The sequence below is a fragment of the Vidua macroura genome, chromosome 1 (genome assembly GCF_024509145.1).
Source record: "Vidua macroura isolate BioBank_ID:100142 chromosome 1, ASM2450914v1, whole genome shotgun sequence".
Taxonomy (NCBI): domain Eukaryota; kingdom Metazoa; phylum Chordata; class Aves; order Passeriformes; family Viduidae; genus Vidua; species Vidua macroura.
Genome location: NC_071571.1, coordinates 99731057 through 99754762, shown reverse-complemented (window position 1 = coordinate 99754762; position 23706 = coordinate 99731057). Strand labels below are relative to the sequence as shown.

At 35.0% G+C, this 23706-nt stretch overlaps 1 protein-coding gene across 1 annotated transcript in view; it reads right to left on the bottom strand.

The window, feature by feature from the left end:
- The window catches only part of CDH19 (cadherin 19), a 65140-nt gene that overhangs the window by 29075 nt on the left and 12359 nt on the right, over positions 1–23706 (bottom strand). The window contains exons 2-3 of the mRNA XM_053987792.1: positions 8227–8453; positions 4643–4937 (exon numbers count right to left, since the gene is read on the bottom strand). Of these exons, the coding sequence (XP_053843767.1) occupies positions 4643–4937; positions 8227–8424 (493 nt within the window). The 5' untranslated portion in view covers positions 8425–8453. The remainder of the gene's footprint in view (positions 1–4642; positions 4938–8226; positions 8454–23706) is intronic.

Below are 23706 nucleotides of genomic sequence, written 5' to 3'. Positions count from 1 at the left end.
AAAATGTTAGTTAGGAAGGGATCAGGAGCTACAATGATCCAACAGGTTTAGTCTGTCATTAATGCCATTTTCTATTCAACAAACTCAAGTGTCCACAACTATGTTTAGGAATGGACTTATTTATAGGAACATATTTAGTAAATCAGGAATAAATTCCAACATATATAGGACTTCAAAGTCATCATCACAGCTTTTTTACAGCTCACATTTAAAGGTAAATCTATTTTCTGCACAGTTTCTAAGCAATATAAAGAAATATTGAATCTAAACCAGCATTTCCTTCTCCTCTGAGACCCAAGCACACTTTTCTTCTTGTCTGTTAACTTTTCTAGAGTATTTCAGATCACAGTAGTAAGGACTTTGTTCATCTGGAGCCAGTGAGATGCAGCTGGTGGATGTAATCAATGGAAATGTGAATAGTCAAAAGGAATCTAACAAAGAAGGAGCTGACCTGGAAGGAAGAAATAACAGATATACTGCACTCCAAGGAGGAAGACAATTTATTTCTAAATTTGGTGACAGGAGACCATGTAAAGACCAGGCTATCATTTCTCACATTTGTTTAGAACAAAGATTGGGTGATAACTACATGAACCTCTATGTTAAGTATGGACTATGTAGCAAGAAGAAGAAAAATGTTACCCTGGCTTTAGAGTACTTCCTCAGTTTTTAATTTTTCACTTTCATGAAATGTGCATTTCTTTATACATTTAACCATCAGAAAAAAACAATCTACCAAAATGAACTAAACTAAAACTGAAACAACCCCCCCCCAAAAAAAAAAAAAACCACCAAAAAAAAAAAAAAAAACCAAACAAAAAAAAAAAAAAAAAAAAAAAACAAAAAAAAAAAAAAAAACAAACAAAAAAAAAAAACAAACAAAAAACCACAAAAAAGCCCCAAAACCCAACTCAAACCATTGGCAGAACGGAATCATATTTACCTAACATTTGTATTTGGGCGAATGAAATTGCAATTTTAATATTCTATACTCAAAAACCCCCAAGTGCCATTATTTGTAACTACATGATTGTGAGAAGAATAATTGAACAGATACAAATCATATATTTTAAAATAATCAATTAACATATTGCATACTGCACACACCCCCCAAAATTAAGAAACTACAAAGCCCTAATCCTGGCATTGCAAACATCACATGATATAACTGACAATTGAACTTTTTGATTAGTTTTATCTAAGGTTAACTGCTACTTTATATCTCTGCAGCCTTGGTTTTACCCTTCTCGGGCAAATATGGTAGAGTGCCATTTATACGCTGCAGCCCATTAGGTGTACTATGGGGCCCTCATATGGGAAATACATATTCATTTTTCTAACTAGAGCTTGAGATCTATAAAGACATTAAGTACTGATAGATTATTGCATCTGACTCTTAACCACTCCATCAGATATACTGCATTTGTACAAGTTTAACAGTTATAAGGAAGACAGTGTAAAATCGTACCAAATGCCTGAGGGTAAAGCAGAGTCCTGTGTTCTCAGAAGAGAGTCCATTTGCTGACACGCTTTTCATTTACTGTGACACTTGCATATAGAACCCTAATAAAATTTAGTACTGAAGATAAAAGAGAGCTAATGAAGAATTAAAATGTATTCTAATTTGTTGGCACATTTGTATATATATTGGTACTTGTAACTAACTTCAGGCACAGCTATTTGTATCTATTTTCTGGTTTTGCTGTGGTTGTCTGAGGCAAGTGACCAGCTCTGAATTATTATCTACTTGCTTTCTTAGTTCCAGACAAAATGTGCAGCAGCAGTGATCTGCTTTCCCAAGTCTTGACCATGCTTCCTAAGAGTGATTTCTGTGAGGAAATTATCAGGAGACCAAGCATCAATAAGATGAATTGAAGATAGAGAGCACTGAAACAGAGCAAAGAGCAAGCCTCTCTATTGCACTGCATCATTTAAATTAACTCTGTTCTTCACCCCTTATTATGCAAGAGTATGTTTTAGTTTACTGGGAGAAAAACACTAATATAATAAACCACTATGCTATCGATACTGCAAACTTTAATGGGTTACCCTTCCTCTCTGCTATGAGTTTATAAATTTCCCTGTAAGGTTGGTTTAGAATGCACACTGAAACAGGTTCCACCTCAGTAGTGTAGTCCCTACCTTTTGAGAAGCAGGGTAAGTGAGGCCCCAGAAGTACTCATGATGTGTGGCTCAGTTGTTTCATGTTTTAGAGCTGACCACTATCAAGATATACACTTCACTTGCATTTTATATTCCAGACATATGCATTAGTATTGCACTAATGTCTCCATGGAAGAAGTAGATGAAAGAATGATCTCTGGTATTAGTGCTAGTGAGGTCAAGTACAGAAGCAGTAATGCAGAAAATATTTCAAAATCCTCGATGACCTGGATTCATCTATCACACACTGGATAATCATAAATCTGTGAGTTTACTATTTCAGAAAGTCCATGTCTGAGAGAGAAGGGAAATAGGGATCTTACTTCATTTTTACCCATTCTGACAAACAGGACATGGTTTTATTTCTGATTTTTAATTTATTTTTTCATTTCATATGTTTCTATATTTCACTGGAATATTTTTTATTTATAATATTACAGGAATATCACAAAATAAATTACACTTTCTTACAGCTTAATTAATCTTATGCTGAAGTGATACAATGTTTTAGGAATCTATATAATAGATGACACAGGAGAGTGGACAAAGACAGCTGAGCTGTTCATAGCAAACTCAAGGCAGTATAGAGTAAACTCAGTTGTCAACTGCTCATTGATTATTGCTTATTCTTCAGGTAAAAAACACAAGTATATGGGAAAAGATTACTACTGTTGTTTTTGGTCTTAACTACCACTCTACTTGACTATTTTTCTTTTTTTTTTTTTCCTTTTTTTTCCCATATAGCCATTATAAAGACAGAAAGATAAAATGGAAGAAATTCAGTTGTTCATACACTTATGTGAGTGGTTACAAGTCTCTTTGAGTATAAATGAAGACATACTAAATAATCAGCCATTAAAAAACATTTTTATAAGAGACTAAGGAGCCTATAAGCAGTGTTTTAACAACTGGGGGGAAAAATAGAAAAAGAAAGGAATTATCAAAGCCCTAAATTTTTGAAATCGCAGACAATTCTACACAACGAACTGTACTCATTTTTACTATAAGCACATAAAAAATAAAAATGAAAAGGTCTTTGACAAGTCACCTATCTTGTCTCCAAATGTGAGCAAATGAACAAGATGCAAAAGCTGGAACAACCCTCTGAACTAGCAACTGATTATGTCAGAAAAAGTTATTCGAGCAAGAGGTCAGGTGCAGAATTAAGTCTGTCTGCACAGAAGAAAGTGGCAGTGAAGAAACAATAAAAAGTGATTTCCCTGGTGGATACTGGTATGAGCAGGTAGCAATTATCACTAGCACGTAAATTGATCAAATGCATTTGGTGTCTTTTGCAACTACTGCTGGTAGTGATGATGAGCTGCTGCGTCCTGGCAGAAATTAGGATACTAACTTCATTTTCAATTAATTAACAGGCATGAATATCCTTTTCTTTCACCTGCTATCCTGGCTGGTAGAAGAATATAAAGTTTATGGCTTGCTGTCAAATATTCACTGATTCTGCTCTAAAAGTTGAGCAGATAATGCTTAATAGCATCACTGATGCTATTGCATTAATGACCTCATTGATTCATACCATTTAAAGCACCACAATATTTGAATTTCTTTTCAATATCAGTTGCAATAAAAATAAGCAAAAGAAGTAGGCGTATAAATTTAAAAGATTACTGGGATCTTTTCTCTAAGATCTGAAGAATCTAGTTTCTCTTTGATTTTGAAGATAACTATTTGGAGATATTATCTATAACATTCCTGTTTACATCAGCTGTATTAACACTTTGGGTTTTTTTAAGGCTTAAATGTGCCCATATTATGAATTCATATGTGTATGTAAAAAAATATATATACATATGCCTATATTCGCCACATGTTGACTTTGCTTTGCATTTGTTGTGTTAAGTTTCCAGATACATAACATATCCTAGTACAGGTCTGTCTGATCATGTGAAAGTGAGAAAGAAGAGGTACCAGGATTAAGTTCTTCCTCTTGACAGGAAAATTACAAATCATGTACTTAGGAAATCAGAAGGAAGAATGCATTCACTGCACACTATCTAATCGAAACAAGGAGAAGCTGACTGAAGGGAAAGAGGCTTGGCAGTGTAAATAAGTAGGTAACATGCAGAGAGTAAGCGTGGCCATCACTTCTTCCCAACTGCTGGCAGTACTCTACCTATTTCTACTGAGAACATTATATTTTTAAACAAGTGCAAATTTCAAGGCTGAATCACAGGTGGGAAAGACAACTGTCTATTGTCAATCTAAGCATGGATCCAGAATCTGTAAAAGGACTTGGACAGATGTAGGTACCTAAATATTTAAAAACAAGAATGTTAAGTAGAGTTATTTTCAACCCTCAGGTTAAGAATATACCTTCACAAATTTCCAAACCTGTAAAAGAGTTTGCTTCCTTTTTACTGAGATGCAGTCTGTAAAATATGCTATTAAGATTTTACTTCAACATAGTTGTCTAGAAAAAAATCAGGAAATAAAGAGTCTGATTCACAGTATATCATACCTTCAGGTGACATCTCTGGAACAGTGGCCACATAAGGTCCATCCAAGAACTGCGGTTCATTGTCATTGACATCTCGAACCTTGATGATAAATTCTGATTCAGGTTCAACAGGAAGCTGAGTGCTTCTGTTAATTGCTTGTGCTCTTAGAGTGTAGAAAGGTTTCTTTTCTCGATCCAACTTTTGTGTTACATAAATTTTGCCATTATATTCATCGATGACAAAAAAGCTTCCAGCTCCCTCCCCAGTCAAAATGTATTTTAAGTTACCATCCTGCTTGTCTAAGTCTGATTTCAGCTGGAAGTAAAAGGGAGAAAAATAAGTCACAGTTTGGGAAGAAAGAATTTTTGAAATATTCATTTTATGCCTTGTTTTGATTCTATAGTGAACTCTGTCACTAATGAGCCTTGGACACTATTGCTTGAAAGGAGGTACTGTCACATTTTCAGCCAACCATTTTAATTTTAAGATATTTAAAATTATTTAATTTTAAAGTACTGATATAACAGACTTATAAATGTGTGATATACCTGAAAAAAAATGCTTCAGCTACTTTGAAGTGAAGGGAATACATCTAAGTACCTACTTTGGTTCATTGATTTTCAGCTCCCCTACAATTCTGCTGAAAACAATGCAAAGGTCATTAAACATTATCTAATTTTTTTTTATTATTGCAGATGACACATGTACTTCTTAAGTTGTTTATTTTTTTTACTCAACAATGCTAAGTGTAAATGTGTGCAACACTATCTTCTGTTTCTGTTGAAATATTAGAGGTGAAAAGACATTCTGTGGTGAAAGTCTGTATTGTTTATTCCAAAATAAATTGATAGACATTTTCCATTTCCTTCCAGGATGATCTACATCCTCTGTTGTATTGCTAAGATGAACTTTGTGGTGATGATTCCTTTGATTAAGCTGAGTCTTGCAGACAATTTTGGTCCAGCCTCATTTGTTCATGACAACAAAATAGTTCTGTTAATGTTAGTGATGTATAATAGAGCAATATTTTAAGAGCAATAACTTCATTTCCTAACATGGGAGGCATCCACAGTTGAATTTTATGGGAACAAAAAATTCCATTATATAATTTAGTCTCTATTTTTTTCTCCACCTTTTTTTTTGTTTTAGAACAAAAAATATCAAACTCTCTAAGAGCCTCGATGCTAATTGAAAAATCCAAAGTTTAAAAAAAATATTCATCTTGTTTGTTTTATGAAGCAACATGTTTAAATTGCAAATAATATGCCTAACTGTTGACTTTAATTATCTCACTGTTTTGCTTATATTTATTGACCCTAAAGGTCACTGTAAGTTGTGAGGCCATAGAACAAGAAAGTAACATTTCCCTGTCGGATCTACTCAAATATTTTGTAATAACTCCTAAAGTTGCAAAAATAGTTTTAACTTTTCTTTGGAAGAATGCCTCTGCCTTTTACGATTTTCATAATGCATAAATGTCTGCATGCATCAGATGGATAATTTATTCAGAATGTGACTGGGACACTGCTCTGAGATATGAGGAACGGTTTTGAGTTCCTACTCTGAGTTCTGTAAAGGTATTTAATGCCTAAAATATTCAGAGTTAATTATCCTTGCCTATACAAGAGAGAGAATTTTCAAGTCTTAGGGAGTTTAGAACCATTTAAAATATGATCAACTTAAATATTTTCAACATAAGTAGTTGTGTGCTAAACATGGGCCATGTTACTCACTTTATAAGTGGTCTGGTCAAACTCATTTTAATACCATCCAAATTTAGCATCTCACTAAGAGGCAACACAGATTCTTTATTACCCATAAATCTTGGTTTCCTTATCATATAACCCATGACGTGGGAGAAGTAATCTATATCTAGATCTTTAAACTAACATGGGGCTCAGATGTGACCACAGAGTGTATCAAACCCTTAGGGTCTGGGAGCATGTCTTTGACTGGCTGCTAAGACATAGCCAGTGTTTAGCAATTTCACTCAGAATCATTTATCTACAAAAGATTTCATGACCTTGAACGTGTTAAATGTGAGGTCCCTTACAGATGACATTTGCTGAGAAAGAATAGCAAAGGTTCTAAGTTTACTTGTTTTTTTTAGGTTGGGAACAAAATAAATGGTCTTACAATTGTAAATGAGAACTGAAAACAAGTATTTTTAAACTCATCCTTGTGTATCTGCCATTGCAGTGCTGATAGACACATGTATTTTTCTTAGTCTTGATAATGGAAAAGAAATCATGAGTCTATGTTAAATGAAATTTGAAAATTTAGTTCTGACTGAAAAAAGATTTTGATATGGAATAGTGATTTAAAAACAGAGACTGTCTACCTTTGTATTTTCGTTGATGCAGTTTTCTTCAGGGCCTTAATTACTAAAAATTCATGTGTTGATCATAGACTACCACTTCATTTGCTGAAAGCAGCGCATATTCTACTCAATAAAAAGACACAAGTAAATATGTCTTATTAGACAATGGTTTCACTGCAATATATTAACAATAATCTTCAATAAAATCCCCAGTTAACCTGTGAGAAATAAAAAGGTGAGATCATGAAAATACATGCATTTATGAAGCTTCTTTGCAGAAAACACTTTCCAAAGTGTTGGAAAGGTAATAATAATTGTTTAAAAAATAGTCAGTATGTCTTCACTTGTTCTTTCAGAAGTGAGACATCACACTTCCATAGTAACTACTTTGAAAGGGCTGTGAAAAAGTAATTAATGAATTTTGAGCACTTCACCCTTTGGGCCCAATTAAATTTTAGTGCTAGTTAATTAGCAGTTAAACTTATTTTGGTTCATTCATCTAAAAAAGGGCCTTAAAGAAAAGAATAGCAGATCTTAAGATTAAAATTACTTCTAGCATACAAAAATAAATAATAATAATAAATATAATAATAATAATGATAAGCAGAGAGAGAAGAGGGCAGATAAACCCTCATTAAGACAATTATCTTAAAGCACATTTTTAAAGGAGGGTGAAAAATAATTGCTCGTTGTGCTAAACCTACGTTAATCTAATGAACCATGAGATTCCCATAGTTTCTCAGTGGTAAAAGGATTTAGTATTAATCAGCTTCGTTAAAAATTAATGAGGGGTAAATCAGCTGCTACTTAGTGTAATAGAAAATCAAGCTAAATATTGTTTGTAAACTACACTACACTCAGTATGGCTGCTTTGATGCAGTGCCAAAAATAGCACAAGCAAATTGCCAGATGTTGATAAATGAATCCTTAATTTCCACTCAGAAGGAAGAAAGGAACTTTTCAGCTTTATACCTTCATCTGCTGTATGTGGAACTAGTTTTAGTAACAGCATGCATGTGAAGTTTCCTTGACAGCAGTCCTCAGTGAAAGAAGGTGCTTGGTACTGCCATGGCCTACAGCTCTCGGACTTCTCTGACCTTGAGAAAGGTCATAGGAAAGGAGAGATGCAGTACTGCCTTATTACAGCTTCCTGCTCTCCTCTTTCTATGTTTCTTGCTATTTCCACATCACTGGAGATATTTGGCCATCCAAGTCAGGGTAGAAGCTGCTACTCAGCATGCTAAATCTAACCTTGTACTGTCCTTGAATCATTACTTATCATACCTGTCCAATATACACAGAATCTGGTGAAATCTGTTCCTCAGTTGCAAAAAGAGGTTCCCACAGCCAGCTACGTTTCACTCTTCGAACTGGTGTGAAAGGCTGAACTGTGTTTTGAGTGCTGGAGTTCTGTGTGCTGAGAGAACAAGGCCAAAGTTGAATCAGCATCACCATGAGACGTAGCAATACAGAGGAATTCATGCTGAACCGTTCTTTCAATCAGTCTTAATCTGTGAAAGAGGAAAAAAAATAGAAAAATCTTTGACAAAGCATCGCTTTTGTCTTTCTACTTCTATATATTGATTCTGTGCTAATGTAAGAGCTGATTTGCAGTGTTAAAATCTCCTCCTCTCCCCAAAAGTAAAGAGCTGAAATGAAGTCTGTTTCTTATTAAAATTTTAATAAGAAATTTTAAAAAGACCTTTCAGAGTCTCTAACATGAAAGTCAAGTGCTTAACTGTTCTTTATGAATATCCTACACAGGGACTTTTTATGCAAAAAAAAAAAAAAAGAAAACAATCCTTCAATTAATTCATCTTTCAAATTAAGCTGGATAATTGTATTGTGTAGCCTAGGAATAATTTGATTGGAGTAATTGTATGTTTCTGCTTAGACAGGGCTCATTTTGAGCTGCAGTCACAAAACTGCCTGAAGGGTGAATATCTAGCCTTAGTATCCCTGATGTCTGACAGCTGAAACAGTGGTGCAGATATTTTTTTAACCTCTTCTTACCCACTATCCCAGCTCAGAAAAATGCCTTAAAAAATGTTAAAGGTGATAGGGTACCATGAAGAAGCAGCAAAAATTTACAACTTTCTCCTTCCCAGCTAAACAGCGACATGGAACAGGCAGATGTGTTTAATGAATTCTTTGCCTGTGCCTTTGGCACGGATGATGCACCAAGGAGTTCCCACAGTCCTGAGCTGGAGGACCATGACTGCAACAATGATCAGCTCCCAGTCGATTCTGAAATTGTGCAGGAACCGCTGCTCCAGCTGGATCACTAAAAATCTGATGGGATTCATCTGAGAATCCTCAAAGAGCTGCTGATGTCATTCAAAACATCTCTCAATGGTTTTTGAGTGGTCTTGGGAATCCAGAGAGATCCCAGCTGACCGGAAGATGGTGAATGTTCTCCCATTTGTCAAGAACGGCACAAATGAGAACCCCAGAGACTACAGGATTGTGGGTTTCACTTCAGTGACTTATCAAGTTATGGAGAATGTTATTTTGAGAGGTGTTGAAAAACATCTGGAAGACAACACAGTAATTGGTCACAACCAGCATGGCTTTATGAGAGGAAAGTATTGCTTATCAAATCCAATTTCCTTCTATGATGTGGTATCTCACCTAATTGATCAGTGGAAGCCTGTTGATGTAATCTTTCTGGATTTTAGCAAAGCTTTCTATACTTTCTCTCAGAGGATCCTTCTAGACAAAATTTTAAGCACACAGCTGGATAAACACAGCATGGGTTGGTGTTGGCTGAGCAACTTGCTCACATGTTGGGCACAAAGTTACAGTGAATGGGGTGATGTCAAACTCGGAACCTGTCACTAGTGGTATTCCACAGGTCTCCATGATCAGCCTTGTATTCTTCAACACCTTTGTGACTTTCATGCAGAACTGGAAGGAATACTAAGCAAGTATGCAAATGATATAACACTGGGAGGAGCCTTCGAAGGCAGGCAGACCTTGCAGAGAAAATTCAAAAATTTAGGGGACTAGGCAATCACCCATTGTGTGAGCTTCAACAAGGGAAAGTGCACCTGGGTTGAGGCAACCCTGGATGTACAGACTGGGGAATGAGATGCTGGAAAGCAGTGCCACAGGAAAGGATCCAGGGGTCCTGGTCGTTGGCAAGTTGAACCTGAGTCAGCAGTGCCCTGGCAGCCAGGAGGGCCAACCCTGTACTGTGGAGCATCAGGCACAGCATCACCAACCAGGCAAAGGAGGGGATTGTCCCACTCTGCTCTGCACTGGGGCAGCCTCATCTTGAATATTGTGTACAGTTTTGGGTGCCACAATATAGGAAAGACATTAAGCTACTTGAGAGCATCTGAAAAAGAGCCACGAGGATGGTGAAGGGGCTTGAGAGGAAGCTGTATGAGCAGAGACTGAGATCACTTGATCTGTTCAGCCTGGAGAAGAAGAGACTCAGAGGAGACCTCATTGCAGTTTGGCCTGAAACTGTGTCAGGGGAGGCTTAGGTTGGATATTAGGAAAAGGCTTTTCACCTAGAGAGTGTTTGGAGACTGCAGCAGGCTCCCCAGGGACGTGGTTAGAGCACCAAGCTCATAGACAGGGTTCAAGAAGCATTTGGATGATGATCTCAGGTACATGGTGTTACTCTTGGGGATGGTCCTATGCAGTGCTAAAAGTTGGACTCAATGATTCTTGTGGGTCCCTTCCAACTCAACATATTCTGTGATTCTGTGACTAGAATTTGTCTTAACAGATTTTACCACTTCTAACATGATTTTCTCCAATTAAACTGACAAAGGACAAATGTATCTTAAAAGCTGTAGGTTTCTGTAGCTAGTTTCATTTCCACTAGGTATACTTTCAGAAAATGAAGGTTTCTCACAAACTGTAAGCTATTACCAGCTTTTCAGTGATTTTTGGTGCAATGAAGGAAATTTTAAATGTAATTCTATGCTCAGTTAAAAATAGCCATCTTCTGTGAGGCAAAAAGAAAAATTTTGAAAATACCTACCCATTTGGCAATGGCATTAGCCATTCTTTTCAAGGCTCTAGCGTTGAAGAATAACATTTCCTATGAAGGGCAAGTCTGGTTTGTGAATTTGTGACACACTTGTCAGTTTGAAAAACACACTGAAAAAAAATTTGGATTAATTTATCTTAGACCTGAAAAATTCATAAGTCTTATAGCTGTTCAGGATAAAATATGAATCTACATATTTTAAATTCATGATTTAAGTATTAATGATTTAAATAACCATCCTTATCCAAAGGGAAATGCCATAATTGCTAAAAAACCCAGATAGATAATAGAGAAAACTATTTATTCCCTTCCAGCAACTTTATATGATGTTGTACAACAGTTTGTTAAAATGTAATCTGCAGAGATGGATGAGAGAGAGGAGTTCTAATAGGAAACTCAGATAGAAGCACAGAGACTAAAGTATACATTCCAGTTTCTTCACATTTTGTGCTTTTGACTGTAAAGCTGTAACAGAGCAAAACAAGATTTGAATAGAAGGAATGTGACTTGGGTACCCTCCTTTTTCAGTTTCTTATTTTCCAATGGCTGCAAGAATAATATTTGTGACATGGAATGAAGTCCAACAAAGCTCAACTTGGCTCTGAAATAAGGTTGAGTGACGTTTAGAAGGCCTAAAGACCTTGGAGAGGTGCATCTATGCTATGGATGCACTCAATGCTAAGCAGTAATCTGCACACAAAGTAACCTTGAAAAGGAGCATTCATTTCATTTCAGCACAATGCGAAGGACAGACTACTGAAACAACAAAAGCTGAACAGTCAAGGAGTCCTTTCTGGAGAACCACAGAAAAATGTATTTCAATCATTGTTTCTATCTGAAGAGAGGTGCTCAGTCTCAGCAATAGCAAATACTTCTGGTTAGCCTGGTTTTTTTTGTTGTTTTGGATGCTTGTTCTGGCATTTTCCACATTATTCAACAAAATATCTCAGGCTTGTGGGGCAGTACTTCATGCAGAGTGAATGTCAAACAAACAGTCATTATCAAACTTGTCTGAAGACACCGTGTATTGACAACAACATAATGAGGGTGCAGAATATGGCTATGCTGGTCTGCTGCTGGCCACCTTCTTGCAGTGTGCTCAGCAGTTACATATGAACAGCATAAAGCATGCAATTAATGTTTTGGAGTGTTTTGGTGTTTTCTTTTTACTAATTTATGTTAAGATCTTGTGTTATATGGAGTTAAGCATCACATCTCAGACGAATTGGAACAAGTAAATATATTTTAGATTCTGATATACTGCACACACTGTTAGTGTATAACAAGACTAACCTGGAAATACAGATGGTAGGCAAATTCCTTTCAAAACAAAGCTATTTAATGGAATTGAGATCCATATGAATCTCTGTTTTTCTCTCCTCTGCTATAGCAAACATTCTAAATTTGCCTTTACTTTCAGGACCTTTCAAAGCCTATTTGCTTCCAATATCTTCCTACTCATTTGGCATTGAGACACTGCTTCTAGCTTCTGGCCAGCATGTGTTGCCATTTTTTATAGTCCAATTATAGTCCTTGTAAAAAAATCACCTTCTTTCTCTTCCACTGATTGTAGCTCAGTCTCAGAAGTCAGTCTAATAAAATATCCAGAAAGTAGTTTCTTATTCCCTCATCATTTTCTAGTCATTTCTTTAAAAATCCAAACTTCAGTATTACCTACTTAATAGAAAAAATAAATATAAAAGGGCTCACAGTGCTTAAGATGATTCTGTGATGAGACTGCTGTCTCTCACTTTGTCTAGTATTGCCTCATTATTCCCTTGTACTTGCCTGTCTTTCCCTATCCGTCAGTTGTCTGTTGTTTTACACTCATTTGCTATGGTCTTTGTAAATGAAATGACCTTGTACTCTGTGTTGTAATTATAGTATGCAGCAGAAGGCAGGATTAGTAAAAGCAGTGAGCTTTTGGGCACTGTAGTAATATGCACTAATAGATAATTTTTAATAGAATAGTTTCCCACTGGAAAAAAAAAAAAAGACAAATATATTTTCAGAGATGAGCAAATGATCTATCACAAAAAATTTCCAAAGAGGAAGAAAGGAATGGAAACTGTCGTTCTGCTCCTATCCTTTTGGAAGTATGTCTCCAGTTTTTCTCACATGCAATAATAAAGTCTGATAATGAGACCAGAGTAATATCCATTGCAGCTGTAATAAGTGGGCAGCTTTTAAAGCCTATAGAGCAGCATCCCATTTCCTTTCATACCCAAGGAAAACCACAAATTTCCTGTAGACTAGAAACAGATTTACATTCTTGGAACAAAGTTGATGAGTTCTTTTGAAAGTTTATTTTGGTGTCTTCACCAAGTGACATTCTGTCTCCATTTGAAACTGGATGTTATATTAGGTGTATTTTTGTAGGCTGATAGTCTGACTTGGTTCTGAGTTCCCTTTGTTTCAAGTTTTTGTTTTCAATTATGATTCTGTAATTACATTACAAAATAATACATGCTACTGCCTAGCATTGCAAGAAAAACAATAGAAAGAAGCAGAGGTCTAAAAAAGACTACTCCTGGGATACAGTGAAGTTATATATTTGTTGGTGGAGAAAATAAAAGACTGAAGCTGGAGCCTAACAACTTTCTAAAGCATAAAAAAAAAATCCAAACATCAGATTAGGGTGCAGGTGGTGAAAAATTCTGTTCCAGTTCTTTAAGTTGAAGAATAAGGAACAACCAGCTTAATTTTGTAACTAAGTCCCATAATTGGATATAAGTAAAGCCTTTTAGTTAGGAGGTAGCAAAACACTGAAATAGGGTAACAAGGGATATGGTAGATACTCCTAAATATAGACCATTAAGACCATCTCTTATACATTTGGTGCTACAATTTTGAAACTGACTCCTGAGAAGAACAAATCTCTCTGTCCTTCAATGTACTCAGCCAAAAAAAAAAAAAAAAAAAAAATTAAAAATCAGACTGAAATACATTCCTTCTGTGGAATTTGGTGCTGTCTTTGCTTGATTTAATAACATCAAGCAAACAACAAGAGGAATAATTCATGTAAGCCAATCTAATTCATTAATATGCAGCTTCTGAAACATTTCTTATCTCAAGAACAGCCTTAACATGATGCTGTTTCAGTTGCATGTTCTGTTTTTTGCCTTGGAGTTATTATGATAGTGAAATTTATCTCCCTTCTATGTTGCTGTCTTTAATTTTCACTTAATAGGATAAAGAAGAAAGGGTATGTGCAACTAACCCTACAGATTACCATGTTATAAAAAGCTTAAAGGAATAGAAACCTTCATATTTCTCCTCTACAGACTTGTCCATTTGTTCTATGTCTACTGGCTATTCGTCCCAATTACATTTAATGTGGTTGAATACTGATGATCCTAGTGTATTGTAAGTGCTCTATCTTCTTTCCAGAAAACACTAGATATGGACTCATTTTCATTGACTAGTTTAGGTCTTGTACAATATGTTTGACACCTAGACTATATTACTTCTGCAATTCTCAGAGAATTAGTAATATATAATAATACATATCTCAACTATTTTAATTAATGCATATATTTTGTGGGTTCACTTATTTGTTTTTTGGGTTTATAATCTCTACAGAACAATGATAAAATATTCTGGTGTGTGCAAAGTACTGGGTTTAGTCCTATTCTTGCTACTTCTCACCATTGTTGAATTTCAGATAGAGTAGGATAATAATTTTTGCAGGTTTGGTGTGTTAAACCTCTGCCTTATCTTTTTCATGTATTTAATCTGTGATTTGGTCTTTTGCTATCAGTACCAAGATATTTTTTAACATAAGTTTTCAATTCTTCTTGTATTTTTACTATTTTATTTGGAGACATTAGAAGAAGGCATACTAAACTCCTAAGGAATAAATAGGGTATATCTAACTGCAATTATGTAATTGTAACAGTAATGTTTAACTAAGCTTATAATAAAGCAGAAGTGAAGAGAAAGTACTAAAATTTACAAGAATTTATTTTGCAATTTGAACTTAATTTTTACTAAATACAGTCACAGTTACCATTTGCCATACATACATATTGTGTGATTGACTAAGTGATTAATTGATTTTTGTGACTGGGTAAAATTGACACCAGTCTACTGTAGCTTAAGACACCTTTTCCACAAGCCTCTCAGCTTATATTTTTCTGCCTAAATGATTTTCTTTATAGTTGTCTAGTTTAGCTGTTATTTTTATTGAATCTAAATATTTCAGTTTCATCTATTTTGACCTTCTTGTCTTTCATATATTTTTATTCTTAAATTTGGACTGCTATATCTAACAAGTATTCTGAATTTAATTATATTGTGCTTATCAGAACTAAGATCTAAATGTAATATTCTCTTCAGTCAATTAATTAGAGATATATCAAAAATTTTCTTTCTAGTCTGCTGCAAAACTAGCTACTTTAAAAGCTACCTAACCTTGAAAGGTGTTTTCTTTAATGCACATCTTGACGTGACACTTGGCCAAATTATGTTGACTGGTAGTACATATTAACACAGTATGGCTGCATGTGTCTCCACCAGTCACCCAGAATTTCACTTACATGGAGAGCAATTACTTAGATGTTATGAATATATTTAAATTTCACTTCATTCTAATCAGCACATTATTTTCTTCATTTTGAAAGTATACCATCGTGCCATTAAGGAAGGCCTTCAAACTATTATGTACAATTAGCAATTATCTGTCAGATATACGTGGACAAAATGGTTTAGAGAAAGGAATTTTTTAGTTGATTAGTGACTTTAAGGCCGTGTATTTTAATCAGTGTAGAACAGACTCACTAGAAATCATGTCATTCTTAGTGTTTTATGTATATTAACAGTATGTTAACACATCTCCTGTATTTTACTACAATATCTGTTGCACTGTACAAAAAGCTCAAATGCCATTTTGGATGACAAAACCCTGAGCCTTCAAAGCATGACAAGCAGTAGCTAGATTTCTGTCCCTACTAGATATTCAAAACATCTTTTTCAGTGTCAGATTGTCAAATTTATTTCTCAAAATCCTATGTCTTCCATTAAAAACCTATGAAAACTCTAGGCAAAGGTAGCAGATTCGTTCAAAATGAGGGGAAGGGGGGCTAAGGTGAAGGATGAGATTTCTTGCAGTGAGTAAAAAGAATGAGAGGTAGAACTGTTACTTGTTAAGCTCACAAATCAAAGGAGAATATACAGTGGATGTGGTGACACACTCTATGTTCTACAACCTCATTCTTCAGTATCATTGGTGGCTCTCATTTTCTTAGTGGAAAATTCTCTATATTAATCACCAATAGACATGAGTGCCAATGTTGAGAAACAACTCTAATTGATTCAAGTTGGCGATTATTGGTAGTATTTTATTCCATTTCAACTTTGGCATATAAAACTAGCTTCGCAGTACCTATTTCCTAATGACCATGAGCATACATGATGATGTAACCAGTCTCTTGCCTTTTTCAATTCCGATCCACCAGTATTTTTAGAACTGATTGATTGCTGACCTGTAAGTTTGCTGAAGATATATGTAGCTGGAACCGGCTCAATATTTCTGTGTGTGGTGCAGCATTACATTGTTTGGCTTGGGGGTTTGCTGCCACTCACTGCTATGATCCTGTGAACAAAGATTCTCATGAATCTCTGAAACACATGATTATGAAAACACAAAATCATTATTTTATTCTCTGTTATCATCCATATAAAGTAGAACTGGAAGCACAGCCTCAAACATTTCAGAAGGCAGGAGACCCAAGTTTTGTCATTGCAATTTTTTTCAGATCCTTTAGAAAGAACCTGGAAAAGATGACTCAATCCACCTAAAAATCTCTAGGTACAAAGTCACCCACACCATTCACACCAACAAAATAGAGTGTGTGTGTGTGTAAGGATAAACTTCTGTTGGGCAGGACTCTGTCAGACAGCTTTTGCTCTGCAAAGGTGACCTCTGAAAGTGCTGATGAAGGCAGACACTTCATAAGGACTGAGCCAGAGGCAAGCCAATGTTTCTGTAAGCTTCCTCTGAGAATGTTTGTTTTACTGTTTTTAAGATAATATTAAAATTAAATCTGCAACATCAGAAAGTAATAAAGTAATTAAGTGTTTCATTTGGAGTCTACTGGCATCCCCCAGAGGGACCAGCAGGTATCATCAAGAACATCAAACTGACACATACACAGATGCAATTAAACCTTTGAGATTGCTTCCTGGTTAATGTGGCACCTTGTGTTCTTCTGGAAGCATAGCTTTTCCACATGTTACTAACTGAGGTATGAAGTTATTTGATGAATAGTTCCATAGACAAGACATAGAGATATTCGTACTTCACTTTCTTTGTGGGGAAGAAAAATTAAGCAGAATGAATATCTGTGTCTCTTTTCTAAACATTGGTAAATAAATGATTATATTTTGTTCTTTTTCAGGGACTTTCTGCCATACAGCTAAATGCTACTTCAGTCCAGATGCTTCCAGGCTAAAGAAAAATTTAAAAGCTTACCTTAGAACTTAACTTTATGAAAAATTATGTTCATTCTCTGCATTCATTCAATGGCTTCAGCATATAAAAATCGATTTGGTAAACAGATGCTGAGAAGTTAAAAGATCCAGTTATGCCAGTACAAGTGGTTGTGGTATACCGCACTATCTACACTAAAAATAAGCAAGCATTTAGTTTTAATTATAGCTTTCCTTAACTAGGACAATTATTTATTTCTAAGATAGTCTGCACTATAGAAAATTACTACTAATCCCATGTATTTTAGCATAAATATTTTGCTGCTTTAAAAAGCCTAACACATGTACACAGTAAAAACATAAATTCTTGCCTTCTGGCATTTGCTTTTTATTGTAGGCAAGTAGCAAATCCAATTACAAGATGTTTGATTCACTGGGCAATTCCTACAGGAACATTTTTGGCTCTGCAGGATACCACTCAGTACTGAAGAACCACTTGTCAGCATAATGATGTAAAGGACCGCATTCTGTGATTCATACTTGAATCTGTTTGCCAAATGATTTTCAGGACGGCACTTCACAAAATGCTCCGAAACTCTCTGTAGGATTTAGGTTCTTTTAATCTCTTTAATTCATAATTATTCTTTGCATACATTTAAGCTAATAGTGCAGTGAACTCACCTTTTCCATGGTTTTGGAGATTTACTTCCACTAAACATAAGATAAAAAGAAGCTTTGATATTTAATTTAAGAGGATGCTTTTTGCTAGAATTTGACTTATGTTAAACTTTCGGGTTTCGTTTTAGAGTTAATTTTCCACATAAGATGAGGCAAATCAGAAACACCTTGAAATGAAATCATCCAGTATATGTCAATGGAAAACCAGAATGAAATCAGATTTTAATGCTTATATTTGAGGAAGCTTATCAGGATGCATTTGTAAATTAAATAAATATTGCAGACAGCAGTCCCTTACAAGTAGTTAAGGAAACCACATCTTTACCAAAAAAAAAAAAAAAAAAAAAAAAAAAGACAGGAAAAAAAGCCATTTTAATTTTTTTTTTATAAGCTAGAAAATCTGCTCTGATATGTAATACAGCTATTAAATTTAAAAGTGTAATTTAAATTTATAGACAGAAAAAGTCTGTCCACCACCACTCAGGAAATCAGTTGGAAAAATGCTGAAAGAATGCACCTGCCTTAGAGAGTCTGCGGTTGCATCAGATAGGAAAGGGTAGAATTTGTCTGGCTTTTGAAAGAGACAACACACTGAAGGGTATGCATATTTTTCAGAATTGTAAGAAAGAGAGATAGAAAATATCTAAGTGACAAAATTCCTAAAAATATATTTCCTTGCCTTTTTATTCTCTTAATCTAGTACTCTGTTGATGAATCTTCCCTTATCTCCTTCAATGAAAAAAACTCCATTTCTGTTTTGCTTAGATCTCAATGATCAGAGGCTTGTCTCTCCCTTACCTCTGATTTCAATATTTCACTGTTCTACTTTACTACTAAGAATGTATCTTTTCTTGACTCATTCTATGAATTACATTGAAGGCTGATATCCTTTTCTAACCTCTAATATATCAAAAAAAATTTAATTCAGTGAAGTCCTTATTCGATTCAATTAAACACTGTAAGCATTTTCCAGCTCTGAGTTAGTCAGAACAGTATAGGAGCAGAGCATTAGGTCATCCAGGCAACACAAAGGGTGTTGTACAATGAGTTTCCTAGAAAAATATTTCAAAAAGGATTTCTTTTATTTTCTGTCATGTTTCAAGGTGTGGAATAAAATTTTTCAGATAGGGTCTAACAAAGCCCATCAGATTTGCAAACTGCTTTTTTTAAATGAAATAATATTTTATGAGAGTCACAAATATAGAAAATTGTGAAAATTGAAGGAAGTTTCAAGCTATTGATATTACATTCTCTAAAAAATCTGGACTTAAAGGCTATTTTTAAAGGATATGTGTGAATTTAGATATTTTTGACATCCCTATATTCTGATATAACATCAAGATATACTATCAGGTTAAGCAAAAATAAAATTAAATTAAACCACTCTACATAGTCAAGTTGTCTTGTGATAGCTCAGCATAATTTTTATCCATTACTTGCATGCTCACCCATAGAATTTATTTTATTACCTTGCTACTCATGCAACTCTTCCTATAAAAAGGGGGGGAAATGCTGTTTATACTCCCATTGTCATTCAACATAGTCTTTAAAATGAATCAAAATAGGATATCTTAGGATATTATTATTAATTATTAATTCCTTTTGACTGAAAATCCACTAATAAAGAAGTAATGAACATCACTAGAGTATGTGTTGAAATTTGCCTTTTGAAAAGTCATTGTTCAGGTTTCACTCTGTTTTTGGATGAATTCTGTAAGGCATCTATGTTGGAAAGAGCCATTGAAAAATTTCTGCTATTATTTTGTGCCTTGAACACCCACATATGCTGCCTTTTCAACACACTTTTATCACAGGTCCTTACATTCTGGTCATTCTTCAAGTTTTACCTTGTTTCAGAGGGATAAAGAAAAAAAATGTTGTGATAGCCATGGCAAATTGGATTAAAAATTCCAAATGGCTAAAGACTTCAGAGTAACCCCCAGAACTCAGATTATATTAATTCAGTTAATTGTTACTCTTAGCTATCAAGATTACTTAGGTTCTGGACTAGTGTTCTTGATAGAAGAAAGCTAGACACTCAGATTTCCTTGAATCTGGAAAAAATATTGGGTTTTATTTCTCCATTTTTTGTTCTGTTTTTTTTTTAAACTTTTCATTAATTTCTTTCCGTTTACAACCACTTTTTACCTTACTAAAACACGATTCTTCTTCTTTCTAGCCTACATTGAAGATTCCTTTCTCACAGAAAAGCTGAGGCACTGAATGTTCCACCCCACTTTTTTTCACCTTTCTCCATTTAAAAACGTTTCCTGTTTGCACCTCAGATTAATGAATTACCTACCCACCTGCCACTTCTGTCCCTGCTGCTGCAGGTCATCTGCAATAACAATTTATTGCATCTTTTCCCCTCTTTATAATCTTTGTCATTCTCCCCTCGTCACCTGTGTGACCCTCTGTTGCTTCTCTGCTCAATGTTCTCTCTCAAAAAGACCTCTCTGTGCAGACTTCTTTTGATATATTACTTCATGCAAGCCTATTATAAAAAATTATATTGTTGAGCCAAAGTCCCTGTGTGTCATTCAGAGGGTAATTTTGTCATTTTCAAGAGCTCTTATGTACTTTGTAGCCTTAGCTTTTGTATCTCCAACTGAGAAAGTATCCTATGGACTTTATGTATTATCAGAGTATTGAAATGCACAATCAGACTCAACATTTTTACATTTCATCACCTACTTTTTCTTTCAATTTAAGAAGCTTCTTAAGCCAAGAAGCGAGCGGAGGAGACAAGTAGAAACAGAAGGAAAGTAATTCCTGTCTAGGATGACTTTAATAGGGTAGGAATCATAGTGAATGGTAATTGACAAGAAGTGAGATACTGGAAGAGTCAGATGTTTGAAATGCAAGACCTCATTCTCACACAGTGAGATTAGGCAAGAGAGGAGCCATACATGGACTAAGGCCTGCATCAGAAAGGGGCACCAAGTGCACTGAGCTGGGGGATTTTCAGTCCACAGGAGACATTGAGAGGACAATTTCCCTCCTGGTCAGTACACAGTTCTGTTGAGCAGGGCTTTGGAAAAGAGCAGACAAGTCCTTTGCACGTTCCAGTTCCCTCCGCAGTTCTAAAAACCATACTAAGCTGAAATCTGTAGATAGGTCCAGCATAGCTCAGCTGAAGTTATTCAGAAATATTATTTATGGGATGGTTTTGTGTCCTGTCATCTGATATATTTATTAGTTGTTGAAATTCAATAAAAGAAACACGTGTATGGGAGAAATCAGCAGAGCACTCTGTTAAGTATGAAGTACTCTCAGTTGTTTCAAAAGAATATTAAAACCAACAAAGGCTGGTGCTGTGGTGCTTTGACATCAGTGTAGTACACTGTGTGGTCAACTAGTGTCTCCAGAACAAAGGAGGTAAGTGAAAGGATTAAGAAAACTATAGAAATTATTGTTATCTGACCTTGATAATGAAGTGGCCCAAGATATATTACCTAAAGAAGTTGTGCAGGAAAGAAAGAAGCAGAGTTTGTGGAAGAGCATGAAGAGCTGTATGGACATGCAGGAGGCAGAAATCTTGGAAGTTGAATTAAGTTGCAAATAGCCAATGTATGTTAAAGGAGGCTAAGAGCTTCAGGATAAGAATGAGTAAAGGTGAAATATTAATTTCCTGAGAAAAAGGTCTGGAAAAAGAAACAAAGTAACAATGTAGATTTTTTTTTAAAGGTAACAATGCAAACATTAAAAAAAAAAAAAAAAACAACAAAAAAAAACCTGAAAACAAACCCAGAAAACCTACCAATACCAAACTAAATGGAATTTCAAAATATATTAAGAGTAAAATTGACTTTATACAACTAATTTCATACCATTATCTGCACTGATTTTCTTAAGTAGAAGAGACTGTATAATAACCAATTATTCACCTTGGAAGCCTGCCTATAAAAATTAGAGATTTGTGATTCTAAATTGGCAAAATATGACCAGGACTATTTCTGCCATGACAGTAACCACTTTTTATTGGTAACTTTTATATGACTCTGTAAATTAAAACAGCAACTCATGGAGAAGAGCAGAAAGAAAAAGCGTGGATTGGAATTCGCATCTCTCACTGCTTTAATTACTAGATTTGTGAGACACATGGGGAAATTTCTTCTGGGAAATAATTTTTTAATAAAATCTCAAGACAGGAGATAGGACACCTCTTCATCAATGCACGCATGTATTTCTTAAAAGAGATGTGCAAAGCTTTGGGTACTTCTTTTAAAGTTAATCCCTTCACAGTGATGCATGGAAATTAGTATTGAAGAAATAGGGCTTCAGCATTCATTAATTAGTGGATACTTTTCAAGCCACTTGAAAACCACTTCTTGGCCCTGGACATGGGCATCAACTTTCCTGCTTTGTAGAGTTTTCCTTTCCTTCATCAGGCTATGGAGCTTTATGTGAAGCCAATTGGATAACTTCAATGCATATAAATGTATGAATATGCATGAGCTTTCAGAGACATCATGATTCACTAAATCATAATTTGCCCCCAAAATAAGTTATTTTAAAAGAAATTGCTGTAGTAGGTTTTTATGGATAGCTCACTATTTTAAAGCAACGTCATCTACATAATTTTCTTTCTTTCAGGAGCCTGTCTGAGTTTCTGACTTTAATTCATTGCAAGCCAACAGAACCTGGGAAGTCCATGAAGTTGCCATAGTAACTCAATGGACAAAGACTTAATTCCCTAGTTTATATAAGACAGAACTCATATCCTGCAGATAGTAATGGGCTTAAATTATTTAGGTCTAAAAAGTCAATGGATTATATATATTTAATAAATAAGTGTCAGTTCCTTAGTTAGTGAAAAATGAGCTTTGATTGCCCCATACTGTCTCAAAAGTATTTGTGTGTGAGATAGTAAGGCAACCAAAAAGCCAAGGGGAATAAAAAGGAAGAGGAACCTGGGTATGGTGAAAATAGTTTTTTCCATGTTAAGAGAGGCTATGAGTTATGCTATTAACTTATTAAGAATTAATTTTGAAAAAAACCCTCAAACCGAGCTGTTAAGGTCCATAAAGGCCATGTAGATTTAACTGAAAAAGAGGAGAGCATACTTTGAATTTTGCAATCTAGTGAAAACAATGGGACTGGCATCAATTGCTGTTTATGGTTCACAAATGTAATTTGCAGTAACAGTGCTGAGGTAACAAAATGTGGTACAGCAAAACTAAAGAAGTCTGTGGAAAAATGTGTTATGAATCACATAATTTTGTCATGGGCAGCAAGTTTTATTGAGGGGCACTACATCATTTTGGATTAAGAGTGTGGCATAATCAACAATTGGGCTGGGTTGTGTCAAGATGGATGTGACAAAAATAATGAAAGAAACTGTATGTTTGCTTACTCCAGACAATTTCTCGCTTCTCAACTTTTTGATCACAAACTGAAAATCTTTTACCTAGAATTGATTTGAGATCACCCACTAACAGAACAATAACAGATTTCTTTTTTTGTTTGTTTAATTTTGCCCTCCTTCCCCACACCTTCTGCTTTATGCCATATTTAGCAACTGGGTAGAGTGAAATCATAAACCAGGCCTGCTGCAATGCAACTTTCCTAAATAGCATTGGTAAATATAATAAACATTCTTTGGGAACATTGCACTAGTAAATATATAGGGACATTTTAATCATCAAATT